At 46.1% G+C, this 20,130-nt stretch overlaps 1 protein-coding gene across 2 annotated transcripts in view; it reads left to right on the top strand.

Moving 5' to 3' along the window:
* Positions 1 to 15,162, top strand: part of VPS39 (VPS39 subunit of HOPS complex) — a 45,944-nt gene extending 30,782 nt beyond the window's left edge. For both annotated transcript variants that reach the window (XM_068962255.1, XM_068962245.1), the window contains 15 exons: positions 1,252 to 1,381; positions 2,650 to 2,792; positions 5,241 to 5,384; positions 5,844 to 5,985; positions 6,655 to 6,741; positions 7,071 to 7,144; positions 7,465 to 7,563; positions 8,162 to 8,279; positions 8,792 to 8,920; positions 9,522 to 9,624; positions 9,820 to 9,865; positions 11,218 to 11,367; positions 11,534 to 11,668; positions 11,921 to 12,012; positions 13,223 to 15,162. In XM_068962255.1, the coding sequence (XP_068818356.1) occupies positions 1,252 to 1,381; positions 2,650 to 2,792; positions 5,241 to 5,384; positions 5,844 to 5,985; positions 6,655 to 6,741; positions 7,071 to 7,144; positions 7,465 to 7,563; positions 8,162 to 8,279; positions 8,792 to 8,920; positions 9,522 to 9,624; positions 9,820 to 9,865; positions 11,218 to 11,367; positions 11,534 to 11,668; positions 11,921 to 12,012; positions 13,223 to 13,298 (1,668 nt within the window). In that variant the 3' untranslated portion in view covers positions 13,299 to 15,162. The remainder of the gene's footprint in view (positions 1 to 1,251; positions 1,382 to 2,649; positions 2,793 to 5,240; positions 5,385 to 5,843; positions 5,986 to 6,654; positions 6,742 to 7,070; positions 7,145 to 7,464; positions 7,564 to 8,161; positions 8,280 to 8,791; positions 8,921 to 9,521; positions 9,625 to 9,819; positions 9,866 to 11,217; positions 11,368 to 11,533; positions 11,669 to 11,920; positions 12,013 to 13,222) is intronic.
* The last annotated feature ends 4,968 nt before the right edge of the window (positions 15,163 to 20,130 follow it).

Genomic DNA, 20,130 nt, shown 5'->3' on the forward strand with positions numbered 1-20,130 from the left:
ACAAAAGAAGGTTGCTTGATATCATCTTGGCTCTTGAGGAATCTGTCTTTCATTTAAATTAATCAGAGGACATACATGAAACTTTCAGAGGGCAGTTACATGCTGAACTTTGCTATTTAGGCCAGAAAAAGAATCCTAAGGTTGGACTCTTTAAAGATAGGTCAGACCAGGAGCTTGAAACAGGGAGAGTTACAGAGCCTGGGGAAGTTAGAAGTGAAAACAAGTGTGGAAACGAGTATTTCCACTTGGAGCCCATTCTGACTGGCATGGAGGGTGTGGCTTGAATGTGTGGGAATAACCTAGGTAAGGAGCCTGTGCCAGGCTTTGAGAGCCTCTAAAGCACCAACAGGAGAGCTTAGCCCAAGCGCAGCCACGTGCTGCTGATGGCCCGGATTAGGGTGACAGCAACAGAAGAGGAAAAGAAAGGAAGGGAAAACGTGAGAGGCATTTTGAAGGAAGAAGGTGAAGGTGGTAAAGATTGGCTAAGAAGGATAGAAGAGGTCAAGAAGGATATAGGAGGGGGAAGGCTAAAGGAAGAAACAGCTATTTGGCTTATACTGTGAACAGGACCTTTCCCGGTCATGCCGGCTATGTTAAACATCTTCCATCCTTTGAGCACACCATGCTCTCTGTCATTTTAGGGTCTTGCACACGTGCTGTCCTCTTGGCCTCAGATGCCCTCCCCTCCCCCATCTGTCACCTGGCAACCTCACCTGGCCAGCTCCAGCTCATCCTTTGTGTCTCAGCTTACATTCCTCCTGGGAACCTTCCTAGACCCACTGTTCACACTGGGCTGACCTGAACACCCCACCCATGTGGTTCTATCATCACTCACTCTGCTTTGTTTTGATTTTTTTTCTTTAAACCCTAAACTTTATTCAGATTTCGCTAAGTTTTCCCATTAATTGTCCCTTTTTCTGTTCCAGGTTCAAATCCAGAAATCGCAGGTATTTAGGTGTCACACATTCTTAGTATCCTCTGATCTGTGGAAATTTCTTAGTCTTCCCTTGTTTTTCATGATCCTGATGGTTTTCAGGAGTACTGGTCAGGTATTTTATAGAAGTCCTATTGTGTTTTAATTGCATGGTTACTTATGATTAGACTCTAAGGGCAGTCTTTGAGGTCAGAGCCACGTGACTGCTTTGTACCCTCTGGCATATACAATTTCCAGCATATCATCTGCTACCTGGTAGATACTAAACAAATATTGGTTGAGTGAGTGAACGCCTACCTATTCTACTCTTTTTTCAGGAAATGAAAGATGATTCCGACAGTGAAAAGCAGCAACAGATCCATCACATCAAGAACTTATATGCCTTCAACCTCTTTTGCCAGAAGCGTTTCGATGAGTCCATGCAGGTCTTTGCTAAACTTGGCACAGGTAACAAGCGGGTATGGCCTCGGGATGAGGAACTACACTGAGGGAGGGGAAACTGGAAAGAATGGGGAGAAATGATCTCAGACTTCTGAGAATGGAAGATCAATCATCTAGATTGATCCTGTACTTAACAGGATCCTGTGGGTGGCCATGTGACTATATATTTACAGCCCTAATCTTATGACTCTGGTTTCATTCACACACACAAACTTCCAGTTTTCCAGGATGCTTTGCCCTTGCCACTAGAGGAAGGTAACAGAAAGTCATTGAAGACAGCAGACATGTATTTTGTCACCTAGTAATCAGATTACTGCCTGCAGTTCTAGACTAGCCACTGGCCTGAGCTCAGAAGGATGCAGCCGTAGGTTGTTGCGTTTTGCTTTTGGCTACGCGGGGTCTTTGTTGTGGTGTGCAGGCTCCTTCTAGTTGCAGCGCACAGACTTCTCGAGGGTTGCTTGGATGTCCTTATGCAGAGTGACTGGCTTTGCCTGGAGTTGGTGATCCAAGAGACCTAGCCGGAAGCCTTAGTGCCTTTTAGGGTGATCACGTCTCCCCATGTTCTGTTGATTTACAAGGGCTTTCCAAGTTAGGGCAAGGGAGCACACAGCCCACTCATGGTGGAGGAGTATCAACATTACGTAAAAGAAGCGTGTCAGATTGGGTATATGTTGGTGTGTGCCATACTGCTTATCATCCTTAAATCTGTGTCTCAAGATCAAAGGAATCTGATTGTCCAGGATTAGATTTTCCCCCTTACTTGTATTATTTTCTTGTCAGATATTCATGTCTGTTGCCCATTAATCAAATGAAATCCTATGTTTTCTTAAACCAATCTGTGTGAATGAATTTTATATAATCAACCTATTATCTTCTGCCATATATGCTACCAATGTATTCCATAGCCTATTGCCTGGTGTTTTTGTTTTACTAATATTCCTTTAAACACACACACACACACACTTTTTATTTTTTAAGTCTAGTGATCTTTTTAACTTCACTGTCTTACCAGGTTTTCCTTTTTCTTCTTTACTTTCAGTGAGTTAATGAATTTTCATTTTTAATTCTATATATGTCTTAGAATAGAGTCATGCAATCATTATAATGTTTCAGTGTTCAAAATATATGTGGATAGCTTGAGTTTTTATGAACTTGAGTCATTTTTTTTAAATAAAGTCAATCTGGAACTTACTTTGCTGTAGTGATAGTCTCGTTTTAGTTTATCTTTAAATTGCTGTGCTTCTGCCTGGGAATCATGTTCGCCTCCCGTGTAGATCCTACCCACGTGATGGGCCTGTACCCAGACCTGCTGCCCACAGACTACAGAAAGCAGCTGCAGTACCCTAACCCACTGCCCGTGCTGTCGGGGGCTGAGCTGGAGAAGGCTCACTTGGCTCTGATTGACTACCTGACACAGGTGGGTGCGATCCCCCAGCATGTGGAGGAGTTCACCTGGGAGTCTCAGCACCTGCTTCTCTGTGGCAGGGAAGGGGGAGGCTTCTGCAATGCCACAGATGTTCCAGAAGTGAACACTGTGGAAGTCTGAGGGGGGCACATTTTTTCTGTTTCACCTCCTTGCTTAACTGTAGAATGCACATTTTGCTGAGTCACTTCAGTCTTTGCAGCCCCGAGGACTGTAGCCCGCCAGGCTCCTCTGTCCATGGAATTCTCCAGGCAAGAATACTGGACTGGGTTGCCATTTCTTCCTCCACAGATCTTTTCAACCCAGGGATTGAACCCGTGTCTCTTAGGTCTCCTGTATTGACTGTTGGGTTATAACGATAGAATAGAGCTCTTTTTTGCCAAATCCTGGTGCCAGGAAGCAGACTCAGTTCCTGGTAGATTCACACTAACCTAAAGAGAAAAGTTTAATTGATAGAAAAGAATAAGCGTTTTAAAGAAACTCTTGGGGAACAGTTATACTTTTGGGAAAAAAATACCTGCTCTATGCAGAAAACTTGGAAAACACAGAAAAGTATAAAATAAAAATAAAAAATCGCTTATTGCTCTACCACCCAGAGAAAAGTAACTAACATTTTAGTGTTGTCCTTCCAGAGTTTTATATGTACTTGTGAATAATTTTTGTTTATTTATTTATCAGATTTTTTAAATTGCAAATGGATATCAAGATATATACTGTTTTATAGCTTACTTTTAAAGCATTTAGCAATATATTAGGAAAGTCCTTCCCTGTCATTAAGTATTCTTCTATGACATGTTTTTTAGAGGGAGTATTTAGACTTAAATTATTTTCAGTTTACTGTTACAGGCAGATAAGTGAAATTTTCAGATCAGCACTAAAACTAATATCTCCATTGAAGTCTCTGAACCCTAAATGTCCGTGCTTGAGGCTATTATTGCTTTCCTGTGCACCCATTCAGAGTCAGTTGTTCAGTTGCTAAGTCATGTCCTACTCTTTGCAACCGTGTGGACTGTAGCATGCCAGGCTTCTCTGTCCTTCAGTATCTCCTGGAGTTTGCTCAAATTCATGTCCATTGAGTTGGTGATGCTATCTAACCATGTCATCCTTTCTGACTCAGAGAACTTATTAAAATTTTTTCCCATAAGTGTTCTGCAGACTTGTAAGAGGTGTCCTGGAGAGGCATAAGTATTGCTAGGAAAATTGTAAGCCAGCTACCCACCACCTGCTTCTGGGTCAGTGGGTGTCCCACAGGTCCACTCAGGCATCTGTCGTCTTGGCACTTGCTTGACATTGGGCTCCATGGTTGGCTGGCAGCCTGCAAAGAGCACACCAGCTCGCCTCTGTCTACATTCTGCACAGTCCATGAGGCAAGTGGAAAAGGTTACTGGGGCAGAAAGTGTCCCAAGCATGTGGCATCACAGAAGACCCTCTATTTCCAATATCTTAGCTTTAGGACCCCAAGCACAGTCTTCCCCGACCTTCTCCACTGAGTTTGGAATGTGTGGAGGTAACTGACCCCAGCCTTGTACCAGAGAGATGGTAGAACAAATAAGACCATGGGCATTCCAGACACAAAATAGTACAAATTGAATGATTCCATTATATGCAGTTCTAGAAAGCATGCATTCTCAGTCACTAAGTCAGTCTGACTCTTTGTCACCCCATGGACTATAGCTCACTAGGTTCCTCTGCTCATGGAATTTTCCAGGCAAGAATACTGGAGTGGGCCCTCCTCCAGGGGATCTTCCCAACCCAGGGATCAAACCTGTGTCTCCTGCATTGACAGGTGGATTCTTTACCACTGAGCCACCTGGAAAGCCCATTTGAAGTTCTGAAATAGGGAAAGAGTAATCATTAGTGATAGAAATCAGATCAGTTATATAGGGAGTGGGTGAGATTCTTTGGGAGGAGCACAAGGGAACTTTAAAGGGTAGTAGAAACGTTTTGTTCCTTGATTGGGGTGGCAGCTACATGCATGTATATATCTGTCAAAGTGCATCTGATAGTATACTTTTCAGGGGTACATTTTATTGTATGTAACTCATACCTCAATAAAGTTGATTAAAAAAAAACATGCCCTTTGGAATCTGACCCTAATTTGAAGTCAGCCTCTGTTACTAATGAGGTAGCTAACATCTGTGCCTTGGGTTCTTCCACTTATAAAATGGGACTAATAATACCTGTATTTGTTTTAGATTTAAAATAGGATAAATCTCTAAACTGCATGACACAGTGCCTGGTGTGTAGTAAACACTCAGTAGATCATTGTTACTGTATCTGGTGATTTGGTAGGCATCTTACTTTTGATCCCTGATAAATGCCAATGTGGGATCAGGGTGGATAGGTGTGAGCTGATTTGAAGGTATTTGGAATTGCCTGGTAGCTCAGATGATAAAGGAAGTTTTAAGCCTGCCCTTGACCCTGCATTTTTGCCCTTGGCAGAAACGCAGCCAGTTGGTAAAGAAGCTGAATGACTCTGATCACCAGTCTAGCACCTCCCCTCTCATGGAAGGGACTCCTACCATCAAATCCAAGAAAAAGCTGCTGCAGATCATTGACACCACCCTGCTCAAGTGCTACCTTCACGTGAGTTTTCCCAGCACTCGGCTTCCTGCCATCCTTTTCCCTAGCCCGGGGTCCCTGCCGCTAGTAAGAGTGAAGTATTTATTCTTAGGAACCACCTACTCTTGACCTGACATCTGTGAGCTTCTTAGAATTGAGGGGTTAAGACGAGATGTTGACCCAGAATCTTAAGAGTGGGCTGGTTTTCTCTGCCAAGACTGGGGTTGGTGCTACAAGGTGAATAGGGACAGTTCCCCAAAGAAAATTTCCCTTCTTTACCCACTCCCCCCTCCCCTACCCCCACCCTCTTGTGTGAGAGAGCATAAATGCTGTGAAAGCTCCTCCCTGCAGTCCTGCAAAGGGTTGTTTGCTCTCTCTTGCTTGTGTAACATGCCTGGTGTTTCAGCCTGAAGCAGGCCTGGGCTGAGGGAGGATGGGCCTCCCCAGGAAGTAGTTGCTGCTGAAGTCCTGCCTCTCCTGCAGACGAACGTGGCCCTGGTGGCCCCCTTGCTGCGTCTGGAGAACAATCACTGCCACATCGAAGAGAGCGAGCACGTGCTGAAGAAGGCTCACAAGTACAGCGAGCTGATCATCCTGTACGAGAAGAAGGGGCTCCACGAGAAAGGTGACTGGGGCAGGGGTCACCTGTGATTAGAGGGTCTCTTGTGTTTTGTCTGGGGGAAGCCTCCTGAGGTGTTTGTTGTTACCGAATCACATCTAGCTGCTCACTGCTTGAAAATCAATACACGAGAGAGAGGCAAATATTACAAAGGAAAGTTGCTTCTAATGAGAATGCTGGCAATCTGGGGAGATGGTGGACCCAGAGTGCCCCAAAAACCACATGTGAAGATTTTCAAAGCTCAGCCATGAAAGCTTTTAAAAGGAAAAAAGGATGTAATCGGTTACTCATTGGGATCGGGAGTCAGAGTCCCCCCATCCCCCACTGTGTGCGGGCTTGTCGACTTCTTGTGATTTTCTTTAGCTACCATCTTGTTCACAGGATTACTAAAGAGGAAGCTAGGGAAGAGATCTGGTCATCTGTTTTTACTTAGTCTTCATTTCTACTTTGAAAGAAACAAGTTAAGCAAAGTACTTTGTGATCACAAGATTTAAAAGGTGGGTGAGGGCTGGAGATGAGTAAGCGTATAGGTGCCTGGTTTAACATTAGTGACAAGACAAAGGGGCCTGCTGCAAAGACCTTTCCTGCTGAAAGCTGCGTGCACTGTGATGACTCTCCAAGGAGATATGCCTTCTAGAAGGGGCTCATGACCTTATTCTTGGGCTTCATGGCCAGCTCTGCAGGTGCTGGTGGACCAGTCCAAGAAAGCAAATTCCCCTCTGAAAGGCCATGAGCGGACAGTGCAGTACCTGCAACATCTGGGTGAGTCCGGCTCGTGGAAGGGGCAAGGGGGAGGGCATTGTGTTCAAGGGAACCTGACCTCTCTCCCTACCTGATTCTGGCTGGTCAGTCCCCTCCCTTCCTTGTGTTCACCCAGCCAGGTTCCTCCGGGGGTGAAAGTCCCCCCAGTGGTGGAACCACAACAGCCCCTTGGTGTGTAGCCAGTCTGGTAGGTCCAAGCATCTCTGAGTGACTGGACAGAGCTAACTTCTCTGGATGATAAATCCTGGGCAACCTGGGCACCTGCCTTCTGGTCCTGTGGGCAGAGTGGGTGGACTTCACCTGCTGACAAGTCTTCCTTTTCCCTCTAGGCACAGAAAATCTGCATTTAATTTTTTCCTACTCAGTGTGGGTCCTGAGAGACTTTCCAGAGGATGGTCTGAAGGTAGATCACGGAGTCCCTTGGATTTATTGGGTACCACGGTTGGTTCTGATTTTATTTTAGACAGTTGTGGGTAGAGGGCTAGGAAGGGTTTGTGCAGTTCTCTGGTGTTTCCAAGACTGGAACACATGGGACAGCAATGGAATGCAGTAGAAAGAGCCTGGTGCAGACGCCAGGAGACCTAGTCTGCCCCACACCGACTGGCCACAGATGCCCTTCCTGCCTCAGTGTCTGTCCATGTGACCCTACGCTGTGTGCATGTGTGTTTGGTAGGATTGCCATCAGGTGGTTCTGCTGCTGGAACTCAGGTTTTATTCCAACAGATATTTACTGAGGACCTCCCAGAGGTGGAGTCTCTGCCACGAGACCGAGTGCTGGGCTTCTTAGTGGAGAATTTTAAGGGTCTGGCTATTCCTTATCTGGTAAGATATTTTTTAAAAAGTTTCAGTCAAACCTAGGATCTATGACTACAAGAAACAGTGATTAGCCAGTTCAGATTAGGGTTTGTGTCCCTTGGGGATTGGAAGGACTGTAAAGAAGAGGGTTCTTTTAGTCTCCTCTGAAAGAGGTCTCCCAGTAGACCAAGCTGGAGATGGCACTTTTTGATATGCTACCTTCTAAACCTAGGTGATGTACAGAGAGATAAAAGAGAAGGAGAGAAAATGTTGGAGAAAACCATATCAGAGCCACATTTGTACAGCCAGACTTGACTGTGACCACAGGATGACCAAATCAGTCCTAAGTACCAAAATGTAAATATTCAACCTTAATTACACAGACTGATTTGGATGATTATGAGACAGAATTAATAAAGAAGCTTAGTTAGATTGGAAATTGAGATGCTAATTCCTGATATTGCTGGGTTGAGGGAGAACTATCCCATGGTAATCTTAATTAGGGGACAATCTGGATGGGACCTTTAGGGCCTTAAAAATGTGAGGGAGCCTGGGCGAATGGGCTGGGCCTCTCCACACCACAGCACAGAGGGTACGTACCAGGCAGACCTGTATCTCACCCCAGGAACACGTCATCCACGTTTGGGAGGAGACTGGCTCTCAGTTCCACAACTGCCTGATCCAGTTGTACTGCGAGAAGGTGCAAAGTCTGATGAAGGAGTATCTCCTGTCCTTCCCTGCAGGTACCAGTTCTCAGCACGTGGGGTGGCCCAGGCCTTAGAGGTGAGCTGGGACCTGAGGGGGCCATGGGTGGGGTAGAGAAGCAGACTTTCTCTGCAGGCCCAGGTGGGCAGGAAGAGCCTCAGAGGCACCAAGGCAGCTAAGTGGCCCCACAGGTGAGACTTGGGGGCAGGTGTCTGGATCTGGGCATCTCTGAGCCTCCCTGGGCATCACCTATGGAGGAGGGGGAGTAGATCTGTTTGCAGAGTGATAGCTGTGCTGATAAGGAACAGATTTGTCTATCAGAGTGCTTCTCTAAGCAGCTTGGTGGTTTTTTTTTTTTAATCTCAAGCTGATGTTTTGGGGCCATACAGAGACCATAAACTAAGAGAAGGCCAACTGGAAAGCATCACAAAGGCCCTTTCTAATCATGGTGGTGACATCATTGAACCCCAGCCCCTTCATTTTTTCTTGATGACACCACACATTGCTGCCCAACAGCATCCTTTCATGTTGAGCATGGTTTCTTTTAAAGGCAAAGCTCCAGTCCCTGCTGGTGAGGAGGAAGGAGAGCTGGGAGAATACCGAGGGAAGCTCCTTATGTTCCTGGAAATATCCAGCTACTATGACCCAGGCCGGCTCATCTGTGATTTTCCTTTTGATGGTGGGTGTCTTTAGCCACTTTAACAGAAGATAATGCAAAAATGGATCTTTCCCTTATACCAGTTCCCCAGCCCTCCCAAAAGTTGGGCCTGGGAAAAACCATGCGTTTCAGGCCTGTGCTCCTATTCTGTCCTCTCTGAAGACTCACTTTTGAACCATGATTACGAGAAGTCTCTTTTGGGTGTGAACCACATGCTAATTAGCCAGGTGGAAACCTGTTTGTTGCTTCAGTACATGTTCTTGGCCAAGTTCCTTGTTTAGCAGTTTCTGTAATCTGGAATAATTTGTCTGAAAAAGACATATGTCTGGCTGATGTATAAGCTCCATGAGAGCAGAGGTGTCTGCTTCCCTTAGCTGAAGGGCCTGGCACATTGTAGGTGCTTATTATGCATTTAGCTGATCATCAAGTATTGTTCTCCCATTTATCACAGGAAAAGATGAGATAAAGTACCACTTAAAATAGTCCCCTTCCTCCTCCCTTTAAAAAATTTTAGTAATTTTCTCCTTGAAAAAAATCCCTATCCATTCCTCTAATAGCTTAGCCCCTGGCCTTGGGCTTGCCTGGTCATGGTGATGGTTTCTTACACTCTTTCCCCCCACAGGCCTCTTGGAAGAACGTGCTCTCCTGCTGGGACGCATGGGGAAACATGAACAAGCTCTCTTCATCTACGTCCACATCCTGAAAGACACGAGGATGGCCGAAGAGTACGTTGACCCTGCCGTGCCACCTCCCAAGGGTGTAAAAGAGGCTCTGCAGAGAGATGAGAGGCTGAGAAAGCCATCCCTGCACCTGCAGCTGAAGCGAGGCCCCTGATTGTACTGTCATTAGGCTGCTCACTCAGGCAGCATCCATGCCCTCTCTCTACATGTGACCTTGTCTGATCACTGTCTCCCTTCCAGGTACTGCCACAAGCATTATGACCAAAACAAAGATGGCAACAAAGATGTAAGTAGTCGGCCCCAGGGCACGCATAGGCATTGCACTGCCCCTCTTAGCATAGCCAGCGCCCTCTGGTTTGGGCCGCCGGTGACACTGGCAGGAATTGCTGACATAAGACAAGGCATGGGTTAGGGCACTGATTGATTTTGGGCACACGTGCTGAGGGAGCGGCAAGGTGCCCGCAGTCTTGGTTTGCTCGGGGTGGTTCTGGCTTAGTCTGTTGTCATCCGTGTGTTTATTTGTAGTGCCTCTGCCACTTTACTGTTAAAACAGTCTCAACTTGTACAATAAATTTCCTGGTCAGCCTGTTGAGAAGGAACATCTGATGGTTCTTACAACGTGCCCATGTGTGCTTTGCATAAATTCCATGTGGATCTGTCAATGTGTAGAGATATTTTTAATGGCCATTGGTGGCAGTGGTGGAGGGGGTGGGGTTTGCTACCTGAATCTAGGAGGTGGAGGCCAGATTTGCTGCTTATCGATGCACAGCACAGCCCAGAATGTTGAGTGAGAGGCTGAGAAACCCTGGTGTGGGTCCAATAGGAGATGCAGCGTCTCATCTTGGGCTCATCGGCTTATATGTGGCAAGGTCTCAGCCTTCAACGCCAAAGGAAATGGGGGAGTCTCTTGGAATCATTTTGTTAATAGTATGAAGAAGAAGAAGTGAAGTTGCTCAGTCGTGTCCGACTCTTTGCGACCCCATGGAGCCTATCAGGCTCCTCTGTCCATGGGATTTTCCAGGCAAGAGTGCTGGAGTGGGTTGCCATTTCCTTCTCCAGGGGATCTTCCCGACCCAGGAATCGAACCCAGGTCTCCCAGCTGGCAGGCAGACGCTTTACCGTCTGAGCCACCACGGAAGCCCTGGGCTTCTATTACTTCTTCTTACTATTAATAGTATAATGCTAAACAATACAAGGCATTTGATTTTTTTTTCTCTCAGAAAGAACATGATCTTTAATTTTTTAATATTTTATTTCTATTTACTTGACTGCACCGGGTCTTAGTTGCTGCACTTGGGATCTTTGATCTTCGCTGCAGCATGCAGGATCTTTTGTTGTGGCTTATGAACTCTTAGTTGAAGCATGTGTGATCTAGTTCCCTGACCAGGGATCAAACTTGGGCCCTTTGCATTGGGAGTGTGGCGTCTTAGCCGCTGGACCACCCAGGAAGTCCCACACAATCTTTAATTTTTGATATCTTCAGTCAACATACTTTACAAAATTTATTAAAAGGTGAAAAATGCTGCATTTTAAAGTTCCTCCAGACCAACCCTCTTGCCTTTAGGTGTGGTCACGCTGAGGGTTTGGGGAGGGTTGCTGCCGGCCTGACGCGGGCATGGCTTGTTGTGTATGAGACAGGTGTATCTGTCCCTGCTCCGGATGTACCTGTCGCCCCCCAGCATGCACTGCCTGGGGCCAATCAAGCTGGAACTGCTGGAGCCACAAGCCAACCTCCAGGCCGCCCTGCAGGTCTTGGAGCTGCACCACAGCAAGCTGGACACCACCAAGGTCAGCAGCTCTCCCCGCAGAGGTGGAGGGCGCATGTGGGGATCGTGAAACCACAGGAGGGGCTGGCAGGAAGGACGGGGGTTTGAGGGCTCCGCGACGTCAGGTGTTTCCTCAGTCTCGCTCCTGTCCCACCTCTCCCTGTTCCTGTCTGTCTTCCCGTCCCCAGGCCATCAACCTGCTGCCCGCGAACACTCAGATTAACGACATACGCATCTTTCTGGAAAAGGTCTTAGAAGAGAATGCACAGAAGAAACGGTTCAACCAAGTGCTCAAGAACCTTCTCCATGCAGAGTTCCTGAGGGTATGAGCCTTCCAGATGCCAGTGAAGGCTTGTACTTTTCAGTGTGAGGCCGTTACCACGTCCCCTGAGACAGAGGCAGAGCTTGGTGCTTTTTAACTCTGTGGCTCAAACTGATCGGTAACCAGCTGGGCATGTAGCTATGGGTGTTTCAGTTAGGGAGCCCCTGTGGGCTGGGAGGTGAGACAGTGCCGGCCCTTCCTCCTGTCCTGCCTGCCAGACAGTGGGACCTCCCCCCAATCTCTCTGCTCCCAGGTCCAGGAAGAGCGCATTCTACACCAGCAGGTGAAGTGCATCATCACAGAGGAGAAGGTGTGCATGGTGTGTAAGAAGAAGATTGGAAACAGGTGAGCCTCACCCATAGCTTGCTCAGGGTAGATTTCAGCCCCTTAACCCAAGAGGAAAGAGCAGCTGAGAGCTATCTGGGCTGCTTTTAGTGCTTGAGCCTCCAGAGGGCAGGCCATGTTTTTCTGGTGTGTCTGTGGGGTGGGGTGCTTTGAGAATTAAAGGCCTGAAATGTGTAGCATGGGGCTCTTGACTTCTTGGTCATAAGCCGTTTCCCTCTGGCTGCTTAACACTGACATGTACCACGGGGTGTTTGAGAGCTGTATGTGGGCAGGAGGTCCTTATCGTCTAAGGATACACCTCTGAAAGAAGAAAAAGGGCTTTCAGCCTGCTGCCTCATGACCTGAGTAAAATCCTGAAGCAGCATCATTCTGTTTTAAGGCATATACTCTAGTTAGTGCCCCTTCCTCCAAGGAAGAGTGATTTGTCCTTTTACTTCTATGGCTGGAAGAATGCTTCCCTTCAGAAAGACCCACTGCCCTTTGTTAGAGTTAGCCCAAAATTTGTTCTGATGGGCAGTTGGCGCTCAGTAAACTGCTGCTGAGCCAGGCTGGTGCATTGCCTTGTTTGGCTATGTATTGCACACTGATGACAGTAGGAAATATCCCCTGCTACTAGAGTATCATACCAAGTGGAGTAAGTCAAAGAAAGACAAGTACCACTTAAATGTGGAATCTAAAATCTGGCACAAATGAACTTATCTACAAGACAGAAATAGACCTACAGACATAGAGATCAGGCTTGTGGTTCCCAGAGGGCCGTGGGGGAGGGAGTGAGATGGACTGGGAGTTTAGGGTTGGTAAATGCAAACTATTAAATTTAGAATGGATAAACAAGGTCATAGTGTATGGCACAGTGAGCTATATCCAATTTCCTGGCATAAACCATACTGGAAAAGAATATAAAAGACGAAGGTGTATATGTGCATAGCTCAGTCACTTTGCTATACAGCAGAGATGGGTACATTATAAATCAACTATATTTCAGTAATTTTTTAAAAATTTAATAAATTAAAAAAAAAATTCCCCATGCAGTTGAATGGCATGGACCTCATACTCTGTTTGGATATGTGACCGAGATGGTGGCCACACTGCTCTTTATGGTTAGAGTAGGTAGCTTCTGGGGTGGCTCCTGGTAAGGTGCGTTTTCCAGTAAGAACTTGTATTCTCTTAGAGGCAGTCCTCACTCCCAGGTCATTTTCCTTCCCTGCAGCGCATTTGCAAGATACCCCAATGGGGTGGTCGTGCATTACTTCTGCTCCAAAGAGGTCAACCCGGCTGACACCTGAGCCCAGCAGGCCAAGGACTGAGCAGCGGACAGCTCGGCTACCCCAGAGGGGAGAGCCCCGGCCTTGGGACTCGGGACTGCTGCCACCACCAGTGTCTCCCCGTTTGGACACTGGCTACCTTGAGCCCTGGAACATTTCTGAATTATTCAGACTTGTGTTCTGACGTTGCCAGATTTTTGATAGAAAAAGAAATTAGTTACACCTTTTATACCAATATGTTGCAGGCAGTTTCAGACAATTGGATTCCTGCTTGGACAGGAAGAGATAGGAAGGGCACCATCCTGCCTTTGCATCCAGTCACCCAAATATGGAAACTCTGTCAAGTGTCTGTAACCCTCCTGGGGGTTGTTTATTCACTTTTCTATTAGGATGCACATAGGACTTCACAGGAGCCTTCAGCTTGGCTGCCTGGAGTCCCTTGAGCAGGGAAGCCCCAGAGCCCCTCTGACTGCAGAGGCCGGACAGGTCCGCCCTCTAGGTAATGCTGGTCACTTTGTAGTTGCTGACCCTGCATCCCCTCACCAGTGTCCCCAATCAGCTCTTGATTTTTCAGTCTCCTCCTTCTATTTATTTTCTTCCTTTAACTCTCCCCTCACTGCTCCACCCAGGCTTTCTCTCCCATTTTCCTGATACCAGGAATTTTGAACAAGGTAAAATGAGAAGCAAGAGGAATTCCTGATTTCTAGGAATACATTGGTTACTGACTGTCACGTGTGTTGTAAATAGAACCTCCCTGGACTATACATTCCATGCCCAGAAGCTTAGAAGAGCATCTCTCTCAGGGCCGAGTGTGACAGTACTCAGGGTGGGCTACCCTGGATATGTGACCTCTTGGCAGATGTCTGCAGAGGCTCCTGCTCCAGGTTCATCCTCCAGCCCCCACAGTGCAGGTTGGTTTAGGGTTGCTGAGCAGAGTGCTGCGTACTTTGGGCGCCTTTCTCTTTCCAGCCCATGTCATCCACCCACTTTGGCCTGGCCATTGTTCTCCAGCTTTGTTTTGCAAGGGTTGGAGGATTGCACTGGGACATGGACAGTAGGGGGATCCTTGCTGCACACAGGAAACAATCTGATCAGAAACTGACAATGACGATGTTGGGTGTACTTGTGCAGAGCTTGGGGAGAGCCAAGAATGCTGCTGGAGCGCAGGAACTCCTGAAAACTCACCACCAAACTTGGGGGAGCCCTTGTTCAGGGGAGACCCTGCCTCCCATAGGGCCCCAGAGCCCACAGGCAGTCCCCAGCACTGGGAGCACACCCTGTATCCTGTCCTTGCTGGGGTCCTAGAGACTCACTGTGACCCCAGAGTCCAACAGCTTTGAGGGTAGATGACAGCGCCCCATGCTGACACTGCTCTGGTGGCCTGTCCTTGACATGCCGAGATCCTTTTTAAACCGCAGCATCGTGCTGTTTGGGGCCTGTGTTGTAGCCTGACTTGCTGGTGGTGTAGAGGCTCCTCCCAGGCCCACCCTCCATGGAGGGTCTGAAGGGACAAGAGTAAGAGCCATCAACATTGTTCATGGAGATGGGGGACCCTGCTCAGGTTTGGGAGGCCGAACTGCACAAGATCCACATCCCACTTGCCATGTTCCTGCTAAGAAGCAGGGCTGCCCTGGGCCCCATTTGCACCAGTTCTGAGCACCAGGCTGAGTTTCCTCTGGAGCAGCAGCTGAAACTGGCCCCAGCCCATGCACCCTGCCTTCCTGGCCTCCATGTGTGCGCCTCCTGTTCCCACCACCTGTGTGGCACACATGTTGGAAGCAATAGAATAAAAAATGTGTGTTTCCTTCCCTGCTGGAATAGATAAACGACCCAGTTTTCCCAAACTCCATTCTCCTGCCCTAGACACTCTGCCCTCCACAGAGGTGTGGCGAAGGCTGGAGATGAACGCACTATGGTGAGGACTGGCAAAGCTCTCATAATAAACATTATGAAGTAAGAAACCAAGCCTGTCTGGGTCTCTTTTCTTTTTTCCCCCTTTCCTGTGGGATTTAATGAAAATAACAATGAAATGCCAATTTAAAAATCAAGATCTTGCAAGGGTGCCCACTTTCACCGCTACTATTCAACATAGTTCTGGAAGTTTTGGCCACAGCAATCAGAGCAGAAAAAGAAAGAAAAGGAATCCAAATTGGAAAAGAAGAAGTAAAACTCACTGTTTACAGATGACATGATCCTCTACATAGAAAACCCTAAAGACTCCACCAGAAAATTACTAGAGCTAATCAATAAATATAGTAAAGTTGCAGGATATAAAATCAACACACAGAAATCCCTTGCATTCCTATACACTAATAATGAGAAAGTAGAAAAAGAAATTAAGGAAACAATTCCATTCACCATTGCAACGAAAAGAATAAAATACTTAGGAATATATCTACCTGAAGAAACTAAAGACATATATAGAAAACTATAAAACACTGATGAAAGAAGTCAAAGATGACACTAATAGATGGAGAAATATACCATGTTCATGGATCGGAAGAATCAATATAGTGAAAATGAGTATACTGCTGGCGACGGAATGAAACACCAACACTGCAGAGTGATTTGAATATTTTTACTTTAACTCCTTACTTCTTACAGCTGCTTTATTTTATATCCCTTGCACAACAACCTACAGGGCAAGTTGCCAAGCACTATGATTCAGAGACTACACAGTGTGCAGGCACAGGGCGAGATAACCTTTACCTTGACTTATTTACTGCAACTAAGACTTTGTTTTGGGGAACTTCCTTATCAACTTAGAATCCGTTTTGTCCCTGGGTCTGTTCCTTTTGAGGAATCAGAGAAACATCCTTGTGTGCAAGAAATGTTCTTTTCCCACGGGAACAAACAGGATTCTTAGCTGAACATCTCGTTTGCAAGAATGTTCGGCCTTGGTTGAGAGTCTCGTTTGCAAGCACTTCTCAACCTTCCTTATACCTTGTTCCCTACATACTACCCAAAGCAATCTACAAATTCAATGCAATCTCTGTCAAGCTACCAGCGATATTTTTCACAGAACTACAACAAATAATTTCAAGATTTGTATGGAAATACAAAAAACCTCGAATAGCCAAAGCAATCTTGAGAAAGAAGAATGGAACTGGAGGAATCAACTTGCCTGACTTCAGGCTCTACTACAAAGCCACAGTCATCAAGACAGTATGGTACTGGCACAAAGACAGAAATATAGATCAATGGCACAAAATAGAAAGCCCAGAGATAAATCCACACACATATGGACACCTTATCTTTGACAAAGGAGGCAAGAATATACAATGGAGTAAAGACAATCTCTTTAACAAGTGGTGCTGGGAAAACTGGTCAACCACTTTTAAAAGAATGAAACTAGATCACTTCCTAACACCACACACAAAAATAAACTCAAAATGGATTAAAGATCTAAATGTAAGACCAGAAACTATAAAACTCCTAAAGGAACACATAGGCAAAACACTCTCAGACATAAATCACAGCAGGATCCTCTATGAACCACCCCCCAGAATTCTGGAAATAAAAGCAAAAATAAACAAATGGGATCTAATTAAAAGCTTCTGCACAACAAAGGAAAATATAAGCAAGGTGAAAAGACAGCCTTCTAAATGGGAGAAAATAATAGCAAATGAAGCAACTGACAAACAACTAATCTCAAAAATATATAAGCAACTTATGCAGCTCAATTCCAGAAAAATAAACGACCCAATCAAAAAATGGGCCAAAGAACTAAATAGACATTTCTCCAAAGAAGACATACGGATGGCTAACAAACACATGAAAAGATGCTCAACATCACTCATTATTAGAGAAATGCAAATCAAAACCACAATGAGGTACCACTTCACACCAGTCAGAATGTCTGCGATCCAAAAGTCTACAAGCAATAAATGCTGAAGAGGGTGTGGAGAAAAGGGAACCCTCCTACACTGTTGGTGGGAATGCAAACTAGTATAGCCACTATGGAGAATAGTGTGGAGATTCCTTAAAAAATTGCAAATAGAATTGCCTTATGACCCAGCAATCCCACTGCTGGGCAAACACACTGAGCAAACCATAATTGAAAGAGACACATGTACCCCAATGTTCATCACAGCACTGTTTATATAGCCAGGACATGGAAACAACCTAGATGTCCATCAGCAGATGAATGGATAAGAAAGCTGTGGTACATATACATAATGGAGTATTACTCAGCCGTTAAAAAGAATTCATTTGAATCAGTTCTGATGAGATGGATGAAACTGGAGCCGATTATACAGAGTGAAGTAAGTCGGAAAGAAAAACACCAATACAGTATACTAACACATATATATGGAATTTAGAAAGATGGCAATGACGACCCTGTATGCAAGACAGGAAAAAAGACACAGCTGTGTATAATGGACTTTTGGACTCAGAGGGAGAGGGAGAGGGTGGGATGATTTTGGAGAATGGCATTCTAACATGTATACTATCATGTAAGAATTGAATCACCAGTCCATGTCTGACGCAGGATGCAGCATGCTTGGGGTTGGTGCATGGGGATGACCCACTGAGATGTTATGGGGAGGGAGGTGGGAGGGGGGTTCATGTTTGGGAACACATGTAAGAATTAAAGATTTTAAAATTTTTTTTTAAAAAAATTGCAAATAGAATTGCCTTATGACCCAGCAATCCCACTGCTGGGCAAACACACTGAGCAAACCATAATTGAAAGAGACACATGTACCCCAATGTTCATCACAGCACTGTTTATAATAGCCAGGACATGGAAACAACCTAGATGTCCATCAGCAGATGAATGGATAAGAAAGCTGTGGTACATATACACAATGGAGTATTACTCAGCCATTAAAAAGAATACATTTGAATCAGTTCTAATGAGATGGATGAAACTGGAGCCGATTATACAGAGTGAAGTAAGAAAGAAAAACACCAATACAGTATACTAACACATATGTATGGAATTTAGAAAGATGGCAATGATGACCCTGTATGCAAGACAGCAAAAGAGACACAGCTGTGTATAATGGACTTTTGGACTCAGAGGGAGAGGGAGAGGGTGGGATGATTTGGAGAATGGCATTGAAACATGTATACTATCATGTAAGAAACGAATCGCCAGTCTATGTCCGATGCAGGATACAGCATGCTTGGGGCTGGTGCACGGGGATGACCCAGAGAGATGTTATGGGGAGGGAGGTGGGTTCATGTTTGGGAACGCATGTACACCCGTGGTGGATTCATGTCAATGTATGGCAAAACAAATACAGTATTGTAAAGTAAAATAAAGTAAAAAGAAAAAAAATCAAGATCTTGGTGGTCCATTAGTTAAAAACCCACCTGCCAATGCAGGGAACATGGGTTTGATCTCTGGTCCAGGAAGATCCTACATGCTGTGGAGCATGAAACAGCCCATGTGCCAAAACTACTGAGCCCACGCGCTGCAACTACTGAAGCCTGAGCGTCACAACAAGAAGCCCTCACACCACTAGAGAGGAGCAGTGAAGACCCAGTGCAGCCATCAATAATTTTTTTAATTAAAAAAAACTATAGCTTAAAAGAAATTATTTTTAAAAGAATTGAAAAGACTAATCGAATTAGTGACTAAGGAAAAAAAAATCGGTGTAACACTGTCTTGATCTGTGTCGTCCAGTTCAGCTAGTGTGTAGCTGCTGTATTGACAGCACGCATGGAGAACATCTCACCACAAGGTGTCAGGAGACACTGCAGCTCTAGCTGATCCAAACTGTTTCCCCTTCACTTTACATGTTAGGGCCTTGCGCCTCTTCCTGCAGCTGAGAATGACTGGGAGATGCATGGTGGGTGTGGAATTGGTGGGATTAAGGGACTGAGGGGTGTTTGAGAAGTGGAGAAGTGTGGGTCCACTTTGGCCAGCTCCAAAACAGTGGTCTGTTCTTTCTGTGTCAAGAGCCATCTCTGGCCACCCTGAGTTCTCTCTGGAAATGAAAAACATCTGGGACTAGGAGGTTTGACTTTCTTGAGGCATGGGGCTGATGGCTTCCAGGAGAGGGTGTGGTACAGCCTAGAAAACAATCTGTCAGGGGCCCTGGATGCCAGGCCTGGCTGACTCTGCCCCCAGCCAGCTCCGTGCCTTCTGCCCCCTTCGGTCTCCCCTGCTATGTACAGATCACCAAGAGGGTGGGACACCATTTCTGAGATCCCAGCATAGGTTCTTGACCTCATGCTCCAGTTGAGCAGAAACAGGCACTCCCCTTTGGGACCTGGCCAACAGCCATTCAGGGAGTTTCTGGTCTGTGCTTGCCTGTGGGTTTCATTTTGGAGTTGAATCACTTCATTTGGAATGTCATTTTTTCAGTCTCCAAGGTGGGCCACGGGAAAGAGTGGAGATGACTGGGTCTTGGTTGAGGAAAATGTATCTCCCAACAACTCACTGCCCTAGAGAACCTTTCTTCCAGAAACAGTGCCTATCTTGGACACCTCGGTGGTTGTGGTCCACGGAAAGAGGGACATCACACACCATCTGCAGCCTCAGGCTCACGATGGTCAGAGGGGACTCTGACGCCTTTATCTCCAGTAGCTTAAGGACAAGCGGACCGGTTTTGGCCTGCCCTTATCCATACCACCTGGCCATATGCCTACTTCTGTCCCTGGACCATCCAGGCATTTCCACTGATTCAGGAAGGGCACCTGGGCAGAAGCCACAGGGAGTCAGGAGTCTGAATTTCTCCAGGATGACGTTGAGCCCTCTTCACATTTGGACCAGGGCTTAATATAGTGCGCCTCAGGGTTTGAAGAACAAGTGAGGGAGACCTTGAGAGATTAGAAATACCTTTGAGTTCAGATGAAACACGACACCAGAGATTTCCAAGTTTCTGCTTAAGAGCTGTGG

The sequence above is a fragment of the Capricornis sumatraensis genome, chromosome 2 (assembly GCF_032405125.1).
Source record: "Capricornis sumatraensis isolate serow.1 chromosome 2, serow.2, whole genome shotgun sequence".
NCBI lineage: Eukaryota > Metazoa > Chordata > Mammalia > Artiodactyla > Bovidae > Capricornis > Capricornis sumatraensis.